The following is a 22,322-nucleotide window of genomic DNA, read 5'->3' as shown; positions in this document are numbered from 1 at the left end:
GGTGGTTTGGGTTACACCCAAGTCATAAATACTGAATCGGCTCACGTTACGTAACGAACGAACGCGATACACAACCTGTAACCCGAAATCCTGTGAATGTACATACACAAAACATGTCTCGCTTCATGCATCGGCTTGGAAAAAGTGTAAAAAAAAAAGTCGGATTGAGAGAAATTAAGTGGAGATTTGAGATACAAAGTGGGAATTGCGAGAAACAAAGTTGAATTTGCGAGATATAAAGTGGGGAAATGAGAAAAATGAAGTGGGGAATTGCGATAAATTAAAAGTGGGAATTTGCAAGAAATGAAGTGGAGAGGTGAGAGACAAAAAGTCGGAATTGCAAGACACAAAGTTGAATTTGTGAGAAATTAAGTGGGGAATTGCAAGACAATAAGTGGGAATTGTGGGAACTAAGGTAAGGAATTGCAAAAAAAAAGAGTGGGATATAAATATAGGTGGGAATTGGGAGGAAAAAGGGGGAATTTGCAAGAAATAAAGTGGGGAATTGAGTAAAATGAAGTGGGAAATGCAAGAAATTAATTAGGAATTGTTTGACTGTGGGGTTGATGCAGTCTGACCACATCTTACACCAGTTCTTGTGTCTAATCTGTCCACAAAACTTTTTCTCCACCCATTCACTGTCTAATTTGATGTGTTTTTCTCTGATGTTTCTCCACTTTTCACATGCACTGTATACCTCTGTATATCTTCCTGTATATACTTTCTTATTGAAAAATAAATGTTTTCCTCAGAATAATAGAAATCCCAGGGCAAAATGGCAAACAAAAGTCAGATGATACTTGTCGAGGATGATATTTAATAAAGTTGATATTGAAAAAATGAGTAAAATATGAAATATAGGCGGATTTCTCCAGTGATTTTTAAAGGTAACTTTATAAGATAAGTGATAAAGTAAACGCTATGAATGAAGGAAATCGACTTGTTATTTAGTTGAAAGCGAAAAAAAAAGAGAATAAGAGGGATTTCCCCAAACTGGTAAGTGTTGGTGAAAGTAGGCCAGTTCGAGTCTGTAAATGAGTCGATTCCGATTCTGCATTCAGGCTTTAGGAGTTGATTCCTTTTTTTTTCATCTGTTTTCTTTTCAAGCCTTCTTTCTCTCCCGCTGTTACCCCTCTACATCTTGATACCTCCCCCTTTCTGTGAATTGAACATTCTCCTGGGGTACAAATAACCAGTGTTCCTATCCCTTTCTTCTCCTCATTCGCCTGATTCGTCCCATCCCCCCTTCCTCTGAGGATGGTTCCAGACGAACAACGTAAAGATCCATGAAGTTACTGAGCAACTGAAGAACTTTGAGGATGGATGAGGTTTCTTCCTCATGAAGTCTCAGATAGTTTTTCCTTTCCATTGTCGCATAATAGGCATTAACATAAACATTCCATCCTTTATAACCTCTTTGTCTCTGTAAAGCTGCTTTGGGAACAGGGTCCAGTGTTAAAAGTGCTATTCAAATAAAAACAAATTGAATAAAGCGAACAATTATTGTTTCTGGATCAAGCAATATGTTGGCGAACGTTCATCGCGTTACCTCATCAAGCGGCCGTGTCAAAACCAAGTTCCTTCAAATTATAGTTATATCTGTCCATTATTTGAAATAAAAATACAGTACATAAGAATAAATGGTTGCCTTAACCAATCAGATTTCGAGTCGGCCATCTCGCAGGCGTCCAGTAACGTCAGCGTTTTTATGTCCTTTCATCAGGAAGGTCAGTACGTGTGCGAATCAGAGCTCGCAACCCAAATCTGTAGCAAACTGCACAAGCTCAAACCTACAGTTCCAAAAATATGCTTTTTTTCTTTTCTTTTCTTTTTTTTTTTTTAACAATATATACTTTTGCGATTTCTTTCCTGTTAAAACTCGCCTTCGTTTTTAAATCCCCTTTAAAACCCCGATGCACTGAAAACTCATTTTATGAGGTAAATATCGAAGCTTCTGTTCGGCTCCAGTGAAAGGAGAAATCCATGGAACTGCCTGACTTTATTCCTGAAAAGTAATTATTATTAAATTCATGTGTAAAGTGATCCTAGCTTGCAGTAATCGTCTCAAAGAGTCGACTCATCGACACTCTTCGATTCTAAAACTCGGTTCGGAGTCGACTCATTTCATTCTTCGCCCATGCAATCGAAGAATCGACTCTTTTTTTTTTTTCTCACAAAGGGAGTCGAATCTGCGCAGCACTTGGAAGGAGCTGCTCTCGGTGCAGAAGGTCGCGCGCGCAAACCGCTCCGAGGAGGAGTTGCCCAAACCGGAGCCGGTGATTGGGGCTCGCGCATGAACCGATTCGGTACCCGGCTGGAGGAAGCGCGTGCACCTGCTGCTGAGACGCAGAGCCATGGACCGTGTACTGGTATGAGAATGTTTTATTCTTCAGTGTGTGTGTGTGTGTGTGTGTGTGTGTGAGAAAAAGTAGTGCGAAATTTCTAAGTTTGTTACTCAAGCCGAGAAACTCATTACTAGTCTTAAACAAACCTTTTTTTAAATAATAAACAAAAACAAACAAACAAACAAAAACCCCAAATAAAAGTAATGAAATAATGATTGATTATTTGATTAAAAAAATATAATATATATATAATAATTAATTATTTATATTGTTCCTCTAAAAATTCCAGACTTTGGAATTATAAAGATCTTTCAAGAATTTCTAGAAAGATGGCGGTCAATAATACAATTAATAATAATAATAATAATAATAATAATAATAACAGCAATAATAATAATAATATTATTAATAGTAATAAATGCATAAATAATTTGCTTATTAAATATTGTAAATGTATGATTAAAAAAAATTTTTTTGTTTGTTTTGCTTTTGTTTTATTTATTTATTTATTTATTTATTTATTTTACATAAATATCATATCAAGATTATTTAATGTAGATCGGTTCGGTTTGATTTCTAAAGCGCTTTTAACCCGTGTCCCAAAGCAGCTTTTCAGAGAAGAAGATCGGTTATAAATTTAGTTCTTTTTGACATTAAAAATCATTTATTTAGAATATTTTAAAAAATGCAACAACCATACATTCAATGTCTTCTATTGCCAAATAATATTGTATAATAATGTATAATCCAATTGTTCATCTTCACGTCTTGTCCGTCACGTGACGATATACGTTACGCTGAGAGAAACGTCAACTCGTTCTCCTCTGCCACAGAGAGCGCACGCCTTAAAACCCGAAAACTTTTTCGACGTCCTGGAGGAAAGGAGGCGGGGCAGTGATATCAGCCACGCCCTCAGGACGTTCAGTGCTCAGGTCCCGCCTGTTCCGGTGAGCGCCCTCAACAGGATGGTGCAGGAGTCGCAGTATTTACACTACGTCATCTCCGAGGTGAGATAGTCAAAAATGCAGCTACAAAATCACCATAGCACAAGAAATTCGATCACGAGTATACAGTCTTCCAGTGTTCCTCCAATGTGGAGGAACTTTCTGAGAAACCTGGGGAACCAGACTAATCTCTCTGACACCAAATGGCATTCATTACAGTTCCATCATTGTTGAGGTTATGTTTCTTCAGGTCAGAAGTGTTCATGATAACCGTAGTCCTGTGTATGTAAGGTATGCAGGTTCTCTCCATTCTACTGGGAAGATGTTCCACTAGATTTCGTAGTGTGCTTGTGAACGTTTGTGTTGATTAGCCACAAGGATGTTACTAAAGGCAGGTACTGATGTAGGTGAGGAGGTCTGGGGTGCACTCAGCATTCCAATTCATTCCAAAGGTGTTCAGTAGGGATGAGATCAGAGCTCTATAGCAAGCCACTCTAGATCTCCAAACTATGTAAGGCATAACTCCATGGAGCTCGCTTTGTACACAGGGGCATTGGCATACTGCGCAGGTTATGGGTTTTGGGTATTATGAAAGGTCAGGTGAGAGGGTATCAAAAAGTTTCGATATTTCCAAGAAAGTACTTTGTTTACTGACCTATGAAGGTCTTTGCTCCCTGTGACTACGTGTAACCCTTTTGATACCACCTCATATACATTTCTAAATAAATCTGATTGACCAGGTCACATGACCAAGATTCTCATGAGATGGAAAAGAGCTCAGAGAGATCTCCGAGCAGATCTGAATATATCTCCACACTCCACGCAGATCGCTGCAGAGACGGGTGAGCCGTACGAGTGCGTGAAGGACGAGGCCACGAGCATCTTGGAGGAGATGAGTCAGAACCTGCAGCTGAGCTTCATCCGCCTCATGGCTTTCGCTCTCACTAAAGTGTTCAAGAGGCTATTCAGCTCCATACGGGTGAACGAGGACGGACTGGCACGGGTCAGTCGTCAAGCCGTTTTTATGCTCTGAAAATGTAACAATTATGGTGATTTTATTCAAATTTTATTGTAATTTATTCAAATTTGCTGGGTGGTACGTGTGATAACTAGCTAGCTAATTATGTCAGCTTTTATTTGGATGTTGAATAGTTAATCATTTAAGCACTCCTGTTTACAATTGTATCGTGTTCGCGATATTTTACGAAGAAGTGGACACATTTTCGGCTTATCTGTTGTACTACAACGTGTAAAAACTACACAAATTTTAGTTGTCAATTAAAAAAAAGATATCCGACCAAAATTAAATGTAGTTTATGTCACATGACAGGATTTATTACCAAAATCATCAAATAAACAAAACGAAAAGAGCTGAATTAAGTTTGAACTGCTAGCTATATAAATGAACACGCGTGGTGATCCGATAACTCCGCCCCCTCCCAGCTCCAACAGGCCATTCAGGAGCACCCGGTGATCCTGGTGCCCAATCACAGGAGCTACATCGACTTCCTGGTGCTTTCCTACATCATGTTCACCTACGACCTGTCTGTCCCCGTCATCGCAGCTGGAATTCGCAAGTATCTATTAGGGACAAGTGGAAAAACTGACATTGGGTTTGTTTTTGATGTGCAAGAACTTCTTGTTTCTCGTTACTGATTTCTCCTCCAGCTCTGATGGGAATGTCTCTGGTTGGTGAGGTCCTGCGGCGGTCCGGAGCGTTCTTTATTCGCCGTGCGATCGGCTCGGATAAGCTCTACTGGGCCGTGCTGTCCGAGTACGTCAGGACCATAGTGCGGGTAAAACAATTACAATATACTACAAGTTAGTGGACACCTGACCATAACCTTCTTCTTGAACATCAAATTCCACAAGTCCACATTTGCAGTTAATAAGCTCGACTCTTCCGGGGAGATGTTCCGCTAGAATTTGTGGAGATTTTTTAAAGATTTCTGCTCGTTTAGACACAAGTGAAGTCGGGTCCTGTAGGAAGTGACCAATTCATCCCAATAGGTTTGGAGCTCTATAGCAGGAGATCTAGTGAAGAGAAAATGTAACGCTACCACATCCGAAGACGTCCTGTACAATTGTGAGGATCCAACTTTGTGCAAAGGTCCAGACGTGGCTGAAAAACCAGGTGTCGCAAAACTTTTGTCCATATAGTATATAAAAATAGATCCCACATCCTTTACCCTAGCAATTATTAACTGGCTAGTAACTCAGGCTTGTTATTTTGATCGCTAGCTGATTATCGAGAGGTACAATTCCACTTTTTGCAATTCCCGATTCCACTTTCAATTATTTTGTTAGCTAAATAGTTAGCTATAATATAATACCACAAGAAATCAAGCTAACTAGTCAGCTGTTCACACTAGCATGTGTATACTGGAGCTACTTGGCTAGGTTAGCCAATATCGAGAAGTTGTTAGCAAATAAATTTTATTTATTTCACTTTTTGCTCAAATAAAACCGTCCTGTTTTTTTTTTTGTTTTTTCAGACAGGATTTGCTCCTCTGGAGTTTTTCGTGGAAGGACTTCGCAGCAGGACATTGAAGTCCTTGAAACCCAAACTGGGTAAGCGAATCGCATTAAAGGTACATGCTAACACGGGTCAGCGAAGCTAGTCATATATTCCTTGTAGATGTAAAGGTAATTTTCGAAGGCCTCATGGCAGATTTCGAAACCCTGAAATCCGATCGGATGGAAATGTGTGTGTAGGCATGATGCAGATGGTCTTGGAGCCGTTCTTCAAAGGCGAGGTGTACGACATCACCCTGGTTCCCATCAGCATCAGCTACGATCGCGTCCTGGAGGAATCTCTGCTCGCTCACGAGCTGCTCGGCGTTCCCAAACCCAGCGAGACCACCAGGGTGCCGTCCTTCACACTTACCTACTAATCCTTTTAATTTTTTGGGAAATTGGGAATGACACACTTCAAGATGTGCTGAAAATATAGAAATAATCAGAAAAGGAAGCACGTATAGCAGCACCGAGGTGTTTTATTTCTCTTGTACCTCAGGTGATTGATGTTTTTTGTTTTTCAAGTCATGCAGTATTGTGTTGATTTTTATCCGTTTTATGCAACATTTAATGTAGAATATGCACAAGGTACTTTGGTAGTTTTGGTAAAACTGCGATGTTTGTGTACAGGGTCTGCTTAAGGCTCGCAGAGTTCTGGAGGAGAACTACGGCTGCATGCACGTATACTTTGGGAACCCGGTGTCCGTGAGAGAGCTGGCTGAAGGGAGGATCCAGCGCGGTCAGTACAACCTGATCCCCAGGTAACATGTCAAGTGCTTAACATTCAGTTTTTTAAGAAGTGTTTGGTTGCTAAGGTTGCTAAAGAAACAGCGAGATCATGACTTGATGATCAATAATCTCTCTTCCTCTCTCAGGGATTTGCCACTGAAGCTCAGCGCCAATCTGCAGGAGTTTGTTGGTGATGTCGCTCACTTGGTGGTGCACTTGCAGGAGCGAGGTTCGGTCCTCAGCCCATGGAGTCTCATGGCTCTAATACTCCTGCAGAACCCCGATGACTTGGACTGGAATGTGTTTATCCAGAAAACCCTGCGCCTGAGGACGCTCGCTTCTCAACTTGGAGCCCAGATCGACTGGCCTGGTACTGTTTCAGTTACTGTTGATATTTGTTCCAAGATTGTGTTGTGGGTTACTGTATCAGCTTTATTAGGCGACCCTGTGCCGGTCCAAGCCCGGATAAATGGGGAGGGTTGCGTTAGGAAGGGCATCCAGTGTAAAAACATGTGCCAAATCAACCATGCGGATGGTCAGTTTAGGCTCTTCGTTGTAAGAAATAAAGAAAAGGGTGTGTAAAAAGTATATTCGAGCCAATACTTCTCATTTCCCCTCTTATGAAATACAGTGTCACTGCACTTTTTGTTCTTTTTTCAGCACAGCTTTCCGATTTGGAGGTGATGTCCTCCAGCATGGCCCTGCATCACGCTGTAGTGCAGTCCGAGAATGGGCGTGTCCGACTGGTCGAAAAGGAGGGGCCAGGACCCATCACTCAAGAGGAGGCCGTGCTCAGGCGAGCGTCCTCAGTACTCATGTGCGCCTCCTACAGGAACCAAGCACTGCACGTGTTTACTCGGCCTGCACTGGTGGCTGCTGCCATGGCAATGGCTCCAAGCCACAGCAAAGGTGTGTGCAAATGATATATTATACATGACATGATGTACCACATAGGACACTTTTGTACTCAAATTGTAGGTGTGTGGATTTTTTTTATATATCTATCCTCTGTGAAAGCTTAGTTTCAATGGACTGCTTGAGAGTTTGAAGCCATTTAATTTCTCATGCTTCAAATTGGAAATTAATTCAGTTGATTTCATTCATTAAATTCCTTAGACCAAGCAAATTCAGCAGTCACATCGGATTTGTAAGTAAAAATGACATCAAATCTGACTTGTGTGACCAAGAAGAACGCAAGAACGCTTTGCACTCAAGTGTTATTAACTCAGAATAAGAAGAACAGCAGTGTTTTTTGTGCATGAGTATCTCCAACGATTGGTTTTGTTTCCTCTCCAGAGGACGTCTTTGGCCGCTTTCGTTTCCTGCAAGACCTCTTGGCAAACGAGTTCATCTTCATTCCTGGACACACGGTGCAGGTGAGACCCGAACTCATCGTGAAATCGAGAACCCTGGTATTTGTGGATTTTATTTACGAAGACAGTAGAACAAGTTTCGCATCTCGAAGCGCAGAGGTTCTTTTCCCGTTCTGTTTCTTTAGGAAGACGCAGCTCTACCTCTGCCATGTTAATCTGTATTCTATGTGATTCAATAGTTGAAATGGTCGTCGTTTGCTAATAGGGTCCCCTTGATTCCTGACACTTCATAATGGCACCTCCTTAGTCTCATCTTGTGATATCCTTCTTCCACCAACATCTCAGGATTTTGAAGAGGGCTGCTCCGGCCTGCTGCGATGCGGAGCTCTGAGCATCCAAGACCACGCACTGAGTGTGATCGGAGAAGCCCAGGACACCGTTGTCTTCCTCAGTGGCATTCTCAAACCGTTTATTGAGACGTACCAGGTGATTAGAGTTAGAGTTCACATGTTTCCAGACGGACCATTGATTCGGCCACTGGGGTTCTGATTCCTGAAGTAATTTTGTGCCAAAATGATCTTTAGGTTGTGCTCGAAGTTTTGGGCAAGGAAACATTTCAGACGTTTACGGAAAAACGGTTCGTGCCCGACATCCGAGCTGCCACCGTGAAACTCATCCTCTCAGGTGAGCATCACCAAGCATGTATCATCAGAAGGATTACAGATCCATTACAATACAAATTCCTCCAGGAAATCATCTTGCAAATAAATTCTTCATATTTCCTGGACAACAGTTTCTGTACCATTTTATTTACGGGCAAAATCTACCTGTTAATTGCAACCTATATAAGCTGTTATGTATCTAATGTTCCATGAGGCAAATGAAATCAGGTTCTGAAAACTTTTTTTTATCGAACACGCTAGTTAGTTAGCTAACCTCAGAGGAACTGCTGTATAATATGAATTAGCCTTTTCATTTACGACGTTTAGGAGACGATTTTATCCAGAGCGACTTACAATTGAGCAGTTAGGGAATAAGGGCCTTGCTCAAGCGCCCAGCAGAGGCAGCTTGGTGGTGCTGTGATTTAAACATCTGACCTTCCAATCCAGAGTCCAGTACCATCTACTGCTTTTTTCTTGTTGCATATAGAAAGAAAAAAAGCTTAAGCACAAATTCCTACTTTGCATATCTCAGCGATGTTAGGAAGCTGGGGTCAGAGCACAAGATCAGCCATCAGCCCTTGGAACACAGAGGGTTAAGGGCCTTGCTCAAGGGCCCAACTCTTAGTGATGCTGGGGCTCTAACCCATAAACTTCCGAACAGTAACCAAGAGCCTTAACCATTGAGTTGTAACATTTATGACCAAAATGTATGACCAAACACAAACATTTGGGACCAAAATCGATTTAATTTCCTTCTTGCACCATACTTTCCTCAGACTTTGTATCTCTTCCTTCAGGTGAGGTGCGCTCATACGAGTGTATTTCCTCAGACACACTGAAGAACGCTCTCTCGGCTTTGGTCAGGATGGAAGCTGCATCTAAATGCCAGGTGTAAGTAGAGATTTTATTGTGTAATAATTTCATTAGAGTAAACATCAGACTGGAAAACACCATCAAGACTTGCCTATTGTTACTTCTTCCCTTTGATAGTGATGCTTATTAAATAATGACCTGCTCACACATATCAGTGTTTCTCAAACAAGGATTCGTGAAGCTCTTGTGGTAGGGAGTAGTGGATTTTACAGATACCGATTGCTAGGTTGGATCTTACCTACTTGTTTTGAAAATGGATACCTGATTAAACAAACTACTCTTCCTGCATGGTCACTGAAATGGCGATGGTGGAGACGAGCGATTTTTTCGCAATTGCTACTATTTTCTCACAATTGGGTCGTGAAAAAAAAATGAAAAAAAATGAAACAGACCACACATCTTAAACAAAAAAAACCTGACACAAAAAAGGGAACTTATCAACACAGTGCTAATTAGACAAAGGTGCAAACAATGGGAATTAAATTAGGGACACAAGGACAGAATGGTGACATCTGGTGGGAAAGCCAGGGAATTACAAGGAAAGAAAAAAACAAAGAATTGTGGATACCTAGCAGGATCCCTCAGATCCTTAAAATAGAGTGAGTTCTTACTAAGAAGATAATGTCAAAACAATCGCAAGTCCTGTATGTTTAGCGTGCTGATCCTAGAGTGATGAGATTTAATCTCTGGCTGATTTGTCTTTTTAAAACACCTGATTTGTCTGTTCTCAGAGCTGACCAGATCGAGTACAGGGTGAACCAAAACGTGCTGAGGAGAATACGGGACACTCTGGGTAAGAAAACAGATTTCAGCTCTTTTATCGAGAAAAAAAAAAAAAAAAAAAAAAGAGCTGTAGTAACGCACATACACACTCATGCAATAGCACTTAAATATTGACGTGTAGTAGAATTCTAATTATTGGCACCCCGAGTGTCCTCCGAGACTGTTTGGTATTTCTGCATGTAGACGTGTCATTTCTCACGTTAAAATTTCATATGCGGAACATTCAATGGACATTTTGTGATTCGAGGGCGACAGGGTTTTTTTTGCATCCGGGTCTAATATTGAATAGAAGATTGTAACTCGTGAAGCTTGAGATTTTTAAACAATAACAATAACACAAATACAAACACATTCTCCTCAGGGTGCCAATAATTATGTTGACTTTAATACTGAACCTTGCGCTTTCGCTGTAATGCTAAATCCTCTCCTGTCTTCTTGCCTCCAGATGGCAGCGTCGCATCCGAGGTGCCTTTGTACTCGAGACTGTGACACGACCCTCCATTTCTGCCTTTTTTCTATTATTATATTTTTTTTGATAATTTACAAAGATGCATTCCCAAGATATATTCTTAGAATATCCTACCAGGTATAGTCTTTTGTTTCTGAGAGACACATGCGTGCTTCTTTTGTTTCTATGCAATAACGGTATGAAGATTGATTTTGAAGAAACAAATATATAAAAGTTAAGACTTTATTTCGATTGAAAATAATCCCTCCTTTAGCATAAATAACAGCCAGTTCATCCCAGAGCAGTTCAGTAGGATTTAGGTGCGGTGACTGGGCAGGTCATATCATGATGAATAACACTGTCTAAATAACGTTTACAGAACTCAGACGTACGCTTGAGGTCATCATCTTGTTCCAGAGAAATTGCATGGCGTTGAAGTATGGACTGGTTGCCATGTTGGCTCCTTTCACTTTTTTCTGTTTTAAGTCTCCATCCAAACCAAATCAAACCACTTCCCCTGTTTGGGTGTGGGGGTGAGGCAGTATGCTCACATCTTCTCTCCTGGTCTTCATCTTACACAAGTTCTTACAGTTCTTACAGAAATGTCCACAGAAGTTTCTTTCACTTATTCACTCATGAGTTCTTGTCTTTTGTTTAAATAACAAGCGCACGCATGTGTCTCCAAACCCGTAAATAAAACCCCCCTGGTGTTTCCAAACTTTTCACAAACACTGTACGGGGGGGGGGGAGAAGGTTTCAGTATTAGCAAAGTGGCAGCGAATAATCTGTTACTCGCTGTAACACGTCATTCGTAGCTGTTCAGTAGACTGTAGATGCAGTAACACACCTGTCTCCCCCTGCTGGCCTGTAATTGTAGATATTTTGATTTGTAGATAATTTGTAATAAAAAAAACTCTAATAATTTTTTTTAAAGCAGCATGAAATAGCGTACTGTATCATTTTGTAGAATACGTTAGGAATAAAAAAAAGTGTGATGGAGTCCACGCGATTCCACTTCCTGTTTTTAATTGATCAATCTTTTTTTTTTAAATTATAGATACATAGATTTTTATTTTTAATATTCGCTCTGTATAAAATATCAGTATTACATTTTCACATCCTGTCAGGAGCAGAAAAAATGTTTCAAGAATTCCTTTTTTTTTAAATAGCATTTTAAACGTTTATTTACATACGTATATAATAAATCTATTCAAACTTTTCGTGTAATCAGTACACAGTACTAGCTACACCCATTTGTTATCGCTGCTTAGCTCCACCCATCAACGTTACCTCAGGTTAGCCCCGCCCACTGAATGTTAAAGGTGTCGTCATCGACTCGTTATTTCAACACAATTTCATTTTGTTACCACATTGAGATCCCAATTTGCTGGTATAATCCTTCCACTCCACTCTTCTGCTAGATGTTTTACTAGATTTTGTGGAGATTTGTGCTCATTCAGACAGGGTAAGATACTGATCTTCAATAGTGTAGGAGCTCAAGAGCAAGAGATCTTCCACTTCTTCCGAAAGAAAGAACCACATGCACTATAATACCAAAAGTATTGGGTCACCAGACCTTTCCTGCTGTATGTGGTTCCTTTCCAAACTGTTACCGCATTCACTTGAACTTGGAAACCCAAACCTCTTCCAACATGGCAATGCCCCTGTGCACAAAGTGAGCTCCTTGAAGATCTGGTTTACATGCTTTGGAGAGGAAGATCTTGAGTGGCCTGCTATAGAGCTCTGATCTCATCCCTACTGAACAGCTTTGGGATGAATTGGAACGACTGCACCCCAGGTCTCCTCACCTACATCAGTACCTGCCTTTCATAACACCCTTGTGGCTGATGAACACAAATATCCATAAGCACACTCCATAAATCTAGTGGAACATCTTCCCAGAAGAGTGAAGGGAACTATAAGAGAGAATTGGGACTAAATGTGGGATGCGATGCTCAAAAACCACATATCGTACTTATGACCAGGTGACCCAATACTTTTGGAAATATAGTGTACGACTGGAAAAGTCAGTGTCCCAATACTTTGCCCAAATTCAAGCCGCATTGAAAACAAAGACAAGACAAAAGTTTTTTTTGCACAAAAACAGTACATTTAATTCAAGTGTTCCCCAGCACAAATACATAAGAAAGGAGTCATTCTATACGTCTTTCTTTCTTTTCTTTCTTTCATGCGTTCTCTCTGTCTCTTCACGCTGTCTGCAAGTCGCAGCAGTAACGCAGCTGCGGATGGAGAGAGCGAGTAGAAAAAAAAAGAGAGAAAAAGAGAGAGGGAGCATGATGAAGAATAAAGGGTAGAGAGAGAGATAGAGAGATGGATGCAACTGACATACCAGATATGATGGACAGAAGGTAGGACATGGCTGTAGTCAATAAATATCGAGGCAACAACAATCAGATACATGTGTCTATATATATATATATATATATATATATATATATATATATATATATATATATATATATATATATATACAGTATGTTAGGGGTGTAATGGTACGTACCTCGGTATGGGGGTCACGGTTCGATACGGTTTCAGTAAAACAAAAATAAACAACAAATCCAAAGTGCTTGCTGTTTTTTATCCTGTCACTTTTATACAGACACTAGTGTTTGGTCGCTATCAGCTACGGAACTGAAAACCGTCTTGTGATATGAAAGTACAAATTAAATCGAATTAGGAAAAATACCACTTTTGAATTAGGAGACTATATATTACACTTTAAAAGGTGAAGCCCAACCCTGTCATAAAAAACGACAAAAACATCAAATGCATTAAATTTAAGATTCAATTCAATGTTTTGGATTGCTGCTTTTTCCTGTTGTGATAGTGTTGCATTATCACACAGACCCCCTTCGGGACGCCAATAACCGTGAATTCTTTGTCGGAGTACACGAACCGAACCATGACGCCTGTACCGTGACTGTTCGGGACGAATACATCTACCATTACACCCCTAATATATATATATATATATATATATATATATATATATATATATATATATATATATATATATATATATATATGAGAGAAAACAACGCAACATTACAGTCAAATTCAACAAAAGCCAGACTACGTGGAGCAAGGAATGTTGGGTAATGTCGATTACGCTGCCAAGGATTAAAGCGAGTTACGTATCAGTGCACAGAAACCTTTCAGGATGGAGCGAGTGTCCAGTCTAACAGAATGACTTCCTCATCAAGACGCTCATACTACAGTGATGTCTAGGCTAAAACACATGAAATTTGTTTTTTTTTTTTGTTTGTTTGTTTTTGTTTTTTTGTTTTCTACTTTTACATCATCAAGTACAAAGTTAAAATGCATTTTGTTAATATATTCATAAAAGAGTAAAATAATAGTGCTTTTTTTTTTTCTTGCTTTTTTTCTTTCTTAAATCCATTACTACGACAACATAAAAACAGTCATTTGTCAAGACCGGTCAATCCTTAATTCCCCCCCCCCCCGACAATATATTTTTTTTACTTCTATATTTATTTACTTCTTTATTTTTATTAAATCATTTAAGAATAAATTGTATAGCACCTTTTTTCCCCGTCTTTTTTTTTTAAAACCCCTTTTTCCCCCCTCGCGCTCGGTGTAGATGGTAAAACGAGCCTGTTAAGGGACCCTCCTCCTTCGTAAAGCTGTTGACTGCGTTATTGGTCGGCTCTCGAATTTGTCCTCTCTTTCTCGCTTGTGACTATTAATAAATACGCAAAAGAAAGGAAGGAAAATTCAGAATTGCAGATTTTAATCCCCCAACACCACCACCTCCATTATTATCGTCAATCGTCATCACCACCACCACCGTCTCAGCTTATTAGAATTGCGCTCCGCCTTTGGCCAGTCTCCTAATCACAACAGCTACGCTAACACAGCCTAGGATCACACCGAAATTAGCCTACAAGGATTGAGAAAACACACCCAGAGCACAAAACATGATCGAATGCTAACGAAAGGCAAACAGAGCTATGTACAGTTGGTTTGCTGCTGAAACTCGGCTGAATGGAGTCCCGTCTCGGCCACACAGGAAGTGAGTCTGGAAAAGGATGGCGTGTGGGCCTGAGTTATACTCGGATGCGTTTCGACGCATCTTTTTTTTTTTATGCCAAAAGCCAGGCTTAGCGTCTGGATTTTAGCTGTCTGGATGTTAGTTTGCAAATGAGGGCCACTTTTCTTGACGCTCGTTATGATCAGTGCTGGTCCTCGAAAGTATAAAGTGGAGTAATTAACCGATGCGGCAAGTTCAAAAGAAAGAAAGACAGAAACAAAAAAGTCACTTGTGTGAGAGCTTTTCTTTGGCGTCCAAAGAAATTGTGCTGAGTCAAAAAAAAAAAAAAGCCCTCGGTTTTGTTTGCTAGCTACCACTGGGAAGCTAACGTTAGCTTATTTGTTAAACGAGTTTTATGCAGCACGCTATAGAAGTCGCAGCGTCCGTTGTTTCTTTGCGCTGTGAAATTTACACACGTCCCAGTTCACAGCATCTTGTTATTAGTGAGTATGCTAGAAGAAAGAAGTCATTCAAATAGGTAAAAGAAGTAGGTCCAAGCCCTTTTTTTTTTGGTTGCGATGGAATTTGCCCGACTCCAGCAGCACCTGGAGTTCTGGTTGGTGAGCCTGCCACCCGTTTCAAAAGAACCCTTGAAGCTCCACGGTATTATTACAGCGATATGGTAGCCAGATAGAGGACCTACAAATATCTTTTACTATCATCGTGATGGGTCAGTAGTGGTTCCAAAATTAGCTACCGAAGGTTAAAGGTTCATTCACAGTCGAACAGCACCACAGCAGAGGAGACTCCGATAAGGGAAAACGATTTTTGTGTTGGGGGTGTGTACGGGGCAAGGACGGGGGACGGAGTTCGGTTTTGCGAGGACCAGCACTGCTGAAGGACTTTCATTCCAGTGACTATGAGGAAGCCGAGTCTGGAAAGTGGCAGAGAAATGTCTTTACAGTCTGCCTTTTTAAAGCAGAGAGATATCAGTGTCTCATTTCACAAGGACACCCTTGAAAATCTGGGAATCCGGGGGAGAAAAAAAAAAAACAATCCCGAGAAAGCGCCAGAAAGCACCAGGATGTCCTGTCGACCTCGGATCTGAACGATGTGTACAACAGCACGGCAAGAAATACAGTAAACCCCGTCCGATTATCCGCACTAATAACTGGAAGGCGAGCGCACACTGTTGAGCACCAACACACCATAATAGGCCACGCCCACCAGACCTCCCCAGTGTCCCGGGGGACGCTCCTGAAAGCACCAGGACGTCAATCTGTATCCGACTACAGCGTGGAGAGAATACAGTAATCCAGATATTATTTCGATCCGTAACTAGGAAGTCGTGTGCACTTTGTTAAGCACCTACACACCCACCGGGACGGGCCACGCCCACTGAAGCCGAAGGAATTCTGGGAGCACCATGTGACCAGATATTACGACATCACACAGCAGAGGCCACTATCCCAGAACCCCCCGGGAGGATGGAAAAGTATCAAAAAAACGGATCCGGAATATAAGATTTTCCAACCCAGGAACCATTTCAGGAACCTAGGCATGTCTTTAGGAACCTTTTTAGTTTAGGCATCAACCTCACTTTAGGCACCATAGGAACCTTTTCAAGAACCTGGAAACATTTCAAATGCAGAACCCTTTCAGGAAATTTAGATGCCTTTCTATTGTAGGAACCCTTTCAGTCTCGTAAATTCCGCCACATTTGAAACCTTTGTTGTACTTGGGAACTCGGTTTCCATTGCAGGTACACTTTTTCGGCAATCTAGAAACCCTCGGCCACATTTGGAACCTTTGTTGTACTTGGGAACTGCGATTCTGTCGCAGGAACCTTTTCAGGGACTGAGGATTTGGGTGTTTTCCACCACAAGAACAATGCAGGAACGTTCTATTTTAGTTCCAATTTAAACCATAAGCACAGGAACTGCTTAGTTCTGGTTCTCATTTGTTCTACAACCGTTTAGTTCCTCAAAAGGTTTTGAATGGTTGGTGGAATTGCACCCCGCTGAAATCGAAAGAGCCAGACAGAACGCTAGACTAAACCCAGAACCAGGAAAAGGAGGAAGAGAAGAGAAGAGTAGAGGAGAGAAGACAAGACCCCGAAGAGATTTTTGTGATCATTTCCTCAGTCGGACAAAAAAGCAAAGCATGTTGAGGAAAACTTTTTCTCCACACACACACACACACACACACACACACACACACACACACACACGACACCAGTACAGTAAAAATGGTGGAGTCAGACGTGTGATTTACAGTAGAAATGAGTTCCGCTGGTGCTCGCTAGCGTCACCACAGTGCTTTGTGGAAGGAACGATTTGTTTGTATTTTGCCGCTGCCCCCTGCAGGCCTGGGCTGGAAGCGCGGCAGCTCTCTGAGTGTGTGTGTGTGTGTGTGTGTGTGTGTTGAAATACAGAGCTTTCTCTCCTCTCTCCTCTTTCCGAACCACTGTGAGAAGATTAAACTGTATTGCATCAGCCTTTAACGTTGAAAAACTCCCAACATGGACGCAACAAGACAATTCGGATCCTCTGTGTGTGTGTGTGTGTGTGTGTGTGTGTGTCAGTCACTGTGTGCCCCAGCAGTAAGGCCTCAAGTGTGGCTGTGCATCAGTATTGCTGAGGGAGAGACAAAGAGAAAGCGCGAGAATGAAAGAAAAAAAGAGAGAGAGAGAGAGAGAGAGAGAGACAAATGTTTTTTTTTTTTTAAAGGAAAAAAGGAAGGGAGATAGCGGGACGCGACAGAACGAGGGAAGACGAGCAAGAGAGAAGGAGAAAAAGGCAGAGAAGAAATAATCGAGGGAGGGAGAGAGTGAGAGAGAGAGAAAGAGAGAGAGCACCGTAGTTGTACCAGCGTATGGGCTGTACAGGAGTTGTGTAGTTGTATAGTACCATGATATAACTGTAAACAGTGTATCAGCTGTTTGGTGTGTGTGTGTAAGTGTGTGTTTGCACCACATGATTATGGGTAAAAGATGTAAATGGCCTTAGGACAGTGTGTGTGTGTGTGTGTGTGTGTGTGTGTGTGTGTGTGTGTGTGTGTGTGTGTGTGTTTGGGTTTAGTTTTCGAAGATGCTGTGACCCTCAAATCTGCTTTGTGCTCAAAGAGACGACCATCCTCTCCCTCTCTTTCTCTTTCACACACACAAACACATGCCCTCTTCCATCCACACACTCATGCAAGCATGTCTCTTTTTCCTCAGAGAAGCCGTGTGATCACAGATGTGAAATGTGTCTGAAGTTGTAAATGATTTCGAAGTCTGTTGAAACGCGAAACAAGCGGCCAAAAAAAGTGACGAAGTCTTCAATAAATAGGCGACATGTAGAAGTGAGACGTGAACGCCGGACGAAACGTGGGTTGTTTTTTTTTTTTTCTTTCCTTGATGAATAGCACCAGTAAGTGGTCAGGCAACTACTAAAAAAATACGCATGAAGGAGGAGGGTGGAGCTATGCAAATGAAGGGGCGGAGCAAGCCGCGGGATGGCACGGCGTGACTCTGGTGGGTGGGGTTTTAGTAACAGGCAAAGTATTCCTTCAGCGGCGCGAACAGGTGCCTGATCACCGGGACGCTCCACGACCTTCCCAGGAGTCTTTGCCTGGCCAGACGACTCATGTTGGACACGTCCGTGTAGTGGACAGGAAATCCAAACACCCTGAACAGGAGAAGAAAAAAAAAAAGTTCACAAAAAAATCTTGGTCTACACACTCATTCTGGTGTTCCACCAAAGAAATCTTCTCGGGAACCCAAGATCCTTTGAAGGGGGCACAAACTTTTCCTTCCTTTCATTCACTCATCTGTCTATCCATTATCCAAACTTCATGTATTCTGGGATTATATCCATTCATCAATCTGTCTCGAATTATCCATTCATCCAGACCTGAATTCACCCATCCATCCATCTATTCATCCATCCAATGGTCCATTTATACCTCCATCAATTCATCCATCTATCTGGCCATCCATCCTATATTGGGTTTCATTAGTAAATTTTTTAAATACAGGATGTCTTTCCAGATTAACTGGAACTAAAACAGTTGATCTCTTCATCCATCCATCCATCCATCCATCCATCCATCCATCCATCCATGTGTTACACTATCAATCATTGAACCCATCAATCCATCCTTTTCTTTATTAATCCCTTGATCAATGGATGAGTGAACATAGCTACCCATCCATGATTCTACACAGTCAGCCACTCTTCAGTGTGATGCCATTCATCTGTCCATCATCAGTAAGTCCATCATTAATTTTCAGGAAATTATTTTTTCTATTGCACAAGTCGATCCTCCATCCATTCATTCACCCATTCATCCATCAACTATCCATATCATCCATATCATCCAAATCATCCATTAATTATCTCTCCATCCTCCTATCAATCAATAATCCATCCATCAATCCAGCCATCCATACCTTTCCATCTCAGTGCACCACAGGATGTCCTCCTTGTTATTCATGAAGACGGGGAAGTGCTGGTCTTTGCCCTGCTTGATGGAGTTGGAGCGAGTGGTGATGGTTCTCAGCTTATCGAACTGAAACACAAACGCGGTGTCAGTTAGCCACGCCCCCTCTGCCAACCCACCCAATCGCAACGCTCCAGTACACGCTAGGAACATCATAAACTGCTGAGAGCATCGAAAAATTCCCACAGAACCTCACAGTGAAAAATGCCTCCTAACTGAACGAATGAATTCTAATGTTAATACTATTACTTAAGTCTATTCATTAATATAGAATATAAGATTCATATAAGATGTTTCACTTCACTTTAGGGAGATTTTGTAAAGATTCGTGACAATTCAGCCACAAGGGTGTTAGTAAATTCAGGTAATGATGTAGGTGAGGTGAGGAGGCCTTGGGTGGCATTCCAATTAATCCTGAAGCTGTTCAATAGAATTGAAGCTCTATAGCAGGAGATCTTCCACATCTTCCAACCCATGGAAAGCAGATCTTCATGGAGCTTGTGCACAGGGGCATTGTCGTGCTGGAACAGGTTTGGCTCTCCTAGTTCAATCCTATACAGTTGTCTGCCTCTAAGTTTGTGGTAAAAGTTTCAGGGAAGAAGCTTACATGGCTGGATATTGTCTATATCCTGTACACATATATATAAAGATCCAAACATATACTGTAGTACATCAGGAATCGTTGCGCTGAACTGTTCTTTCATTTCTAGCATCGACACCATTAGTTTCTTAGATGGAATTAGATGTACAGCAAAAAAACAGCACCCTCTACTGGACGAATCAAATCTACATTCTCGTTTCCACAGTGCTTTTGTTTAGCAGGTTTTATACATGAAGACCTCACCTTGGCTGTGCGTCCGTGTTCCAGACAGTCCTGCAGGTCAAGCTTGTCGTTCACCATGGCGGTTAACGGCCTACGGGGGAAAAAACACAAAACAAACGAGATTACAGTCTTGAATATTAATGTGATATCGTTGCTATTTAATTCGAGACTCAAAAGTTGGAATGCATAAGTTTCGTGCCTAACACTTTGTTCCTTTTAACTGTATCCCTAATGAGCAAGTCCAGTGGCGACTGTGGCAATAAAAAAACTCCCAGAGACTTCATGAGGAAGAAACCTTAAAAGGAACCAGACTCACCTGGGGGCCACAGAACGTCCATTCTTTACAGTTCCATCACTGTTGAGATGTTCACAACTGTTCACGCAAACTTTGGTCCTGAGACATTGTAAAGTACCAGTCCAAATCCATCCTCAAAGTTCTTGAGTTGCTCAGGATCTCATAAATTCTATGGTAAAACCCAGTAGTTCTATAACGAGGTAATTGTTGAACGTGTTTCCCAGCAGGGGTGGATCTGGAAAATTATTTATGGGGTGCAAAGGGGTGGCATAAAAATCGAGGGGTTCCAACACTGAAGCACAGGATGTTCACACTGGGGTGCATATTTTTATATTGGTCTATAAACAATTAAATCAATTAAGTCGGTTTACTGAAGTAAAAACAAATGTACTGAAAATGAATTTAAATCGGCGTACCGACAGACACCGCAGTTTGGACAATCCTGAAGACGCAAGCTTCCATACGTCTATGTCTGCAAACTTTATCGCGGACAACGTGAAATTCTGCGCAAATCTGCCACGGAGACTTTTGCCGTGACATACGGCGATGCCGCAACGGGTCATCCGGGGTGTTTTGAGCATTTTCGAGAGCGGAAGACGAAGAGAGACCACCTTCAACGACATCAACCCCCAGGATATGTCGAAGCCCCTCACCATAATGCTCGCTGACATACACGATCTCACTTCTGCACCCACCCTACTTGCCAAATTTGGCTCCTGCAGACTTTGCCCTCTTCCTGAACATGAAGAGTGCTGTGAATCGGTCGAGAAAACTGGCACAATATATCCAATATATATTTTATACACTGAAATTCCAGTACATTGTGATCCACCCCTGTCTCCCAGTTTTTCGAGGTAAATCTTCCTGAAATGTTCAGTATGTTATATGTTATTTTTTTTCCATTGCTTTGCTTTTATCACCTGTTCATGCCAGGCAGGTTGCCCCAGAAGTAGCGTGCACGGTGGGCAGCGGATACCTCCTTGGCGTCAATCATCACTGGGTTGCACTGAGGGGACACACTCTGGGTTAGTCAACCTTCACGGAAAGTTCTAACACTCCACACGTGTGTGTGTGTGTGTATGAGTGTATACCTCGAGGAAGCGCGAGATGTCTCTCTTGTCGCTCACCCCCATGGCCACGACGTTCTCGAAGAGCCAGAAAAATGGCCGCTCGTCTCCTTCTTTAGGACGAGCCTCATGCAGCAGGCGATAAAACTCGAAAAACAGTCGCCCGGTGCCCTCTACATAAAACACACACACACATTTTAGGCACTGGTCAGATAGAACTTGATATTATTATATTTGTATATTTAGACCAGTAGTTATATGTCGTTCATACAGTTTTCATACGTAAATAAAACACACAGAGACACGGCATACCGAAGAGTCCTTTCCTGGCTGGGTTGACGATGGAGAGATCATTGCAGGGGCTCCCACCTATCACCAGATCGAATGGACCCCACTCTTGAATCTGCAACACACACACACACACACACACACACACACACACACACACACATATCCCAGTGATTTTAGGAAGCTGGGTTCTGACATGATACAGGGGGATACACTTGCTCAAGGGCCCTGAGAGTGGCGGCTTGGCGATATCGGGGCTTGAACCCTGACTCTCCTATCAATAATCTAGAACTTTAACCACTACCACTTTCTAATATAACTTAGTAAAATAAGCACTATTATATGCATCTCTTACACTTTCATAAAATAGTCTGTTAGACACTGTAGCCCCAAAAGTATTGGAACACCTGACTTTTCCAGCCATGTGTGTTTCTTCCCAAAACTCAAAAAATCACAACTGTATTGGACGTTTTCGGATGCGTCGCATGAAAATTTCCCCTTCGCTCGAACTAGGAGACTAAAACCTGACAATGCCCCTGTGCACAAAGCCAGCTCCATGCACATCTGCATTCCATGGATTGGAAGAGGTGGAAGAACAAAAATGTCCGAAGACACTTCCTGTGGTTGTGGAATGACCAGGATATTCCGTCAAATGGATGTTTTCTTTCCTGTGTAGTGGCAGTGGTTTGGGTGGCTCGCCAATGTATTAGATTCCTCTAATACAAAATAAGTAAGACC

At 41.7% G+C, this 22,322-nt stretch overlaps 2 protein-coding genes across 14 annotated transcripts in view; one reads left to right on the top strand and one right to left on the bottom strand.

Moving 5' to 3' along the window:
* Positions 1 to 2,186: 2,186 nt before the first annotated feature.
* gnpat2 (glyceronephosphate O-acyltransferase 2) lies at positions 2,187 to 11,623 on the top strand. Its single transcript, XM_046873659.1, has 16 exons — positions 2,187 to 2,369; positions 3,179 to 3,352; positions 4,116 to 4,292; positions 4,733 to 4,862; positions 4,958 to 5,085; positions 5,785 to 5,860; positions 6,005 to 6,156; positions 6,437 to 6,567; positions 6,682 to 6,905; positions 7,196 to 7,444; positions 7,832 to 7,911; positions 8,194 to 8,334; positions 8,433 to 8,532; positions 9,308 to 9,401; positions 10,115 to 10,176; positions 10,612 to 11,623. Exons 1-16 carry the CDS (start codon positions 2,355 to 2,357, stop codon positions 10,653 to 10,655), a joined length of 1,977 nt encoding a protein of 658 aa, XP_046729615.1. The 5' UTR covers positions 2,187 to 2,354; the 3' UTR covers positions 10,656 to 11,623.
* A 2,773-nt stretch (positions 11,624 to 14,396) lies between these two features.
* Positions 14,397 to 22,322, bottom strand: part of LOC124401363 (DNA (cytosine-5)-methyltransferase 3A-like) — a 61,179-nt gene continuing 53,253 nt past the window's right edge. For all 13 annotated transcript variants that reach the window (XM_046873620.1, XM_046873623.1, XM_046873621.1 and 10 more), the window contains 6 exons: positions 21,609 to 21,699; positions 21,321 to 21,469; positions 21,150 to 21,235; positions 19,956 to 20,025; positions 19,062 to 19,180; positions 14,397 to 18,297 (listed from right to left, as the gene is read on the bottom strand). In XM_046873620.1, coding sequence (XP_046729576.1) covers positions 18,156 to 18,297; positions 19,062 to 19,180; positions 19,956 to 20,025; positions 21,150 to 21,235; positions 21,321 to 21,469; positions 21,609 to 21,699 — 657 coding nt within the window. In that variant the 3' untranslated portion in view covers positions 14,397 to 18,155. The remainder of the gene's footprint in view (positions 18,298 to 19,061; positions 19,181 to 19,955; positions 20,026 to 21,149; positions 21,236 to 21,320; positions 21,470 to 21,608; positions 21,700 to 22,322) is intronic.

The sequence above is a fragment of the Silurus meridionalis genome, chromosome 18, assembly GCF_014805685.1.
Source record: "Silurus meridionalis isolate SWU-2019-XX chromosome 18, ASM1480568v1, whole genome shotgun sequence".
Lineage (NCBI taxonomy): Eukaryota > Metazoa > Chordata > Actinopteri > Siluriformes > Siluridae > Silurus > Silurus meridionalis.
The sequence above is the reverse complement of the archived record's forward strand: the minus strand, read 5'-3'. Positions and strand labels throughout refer to the sequence as shown.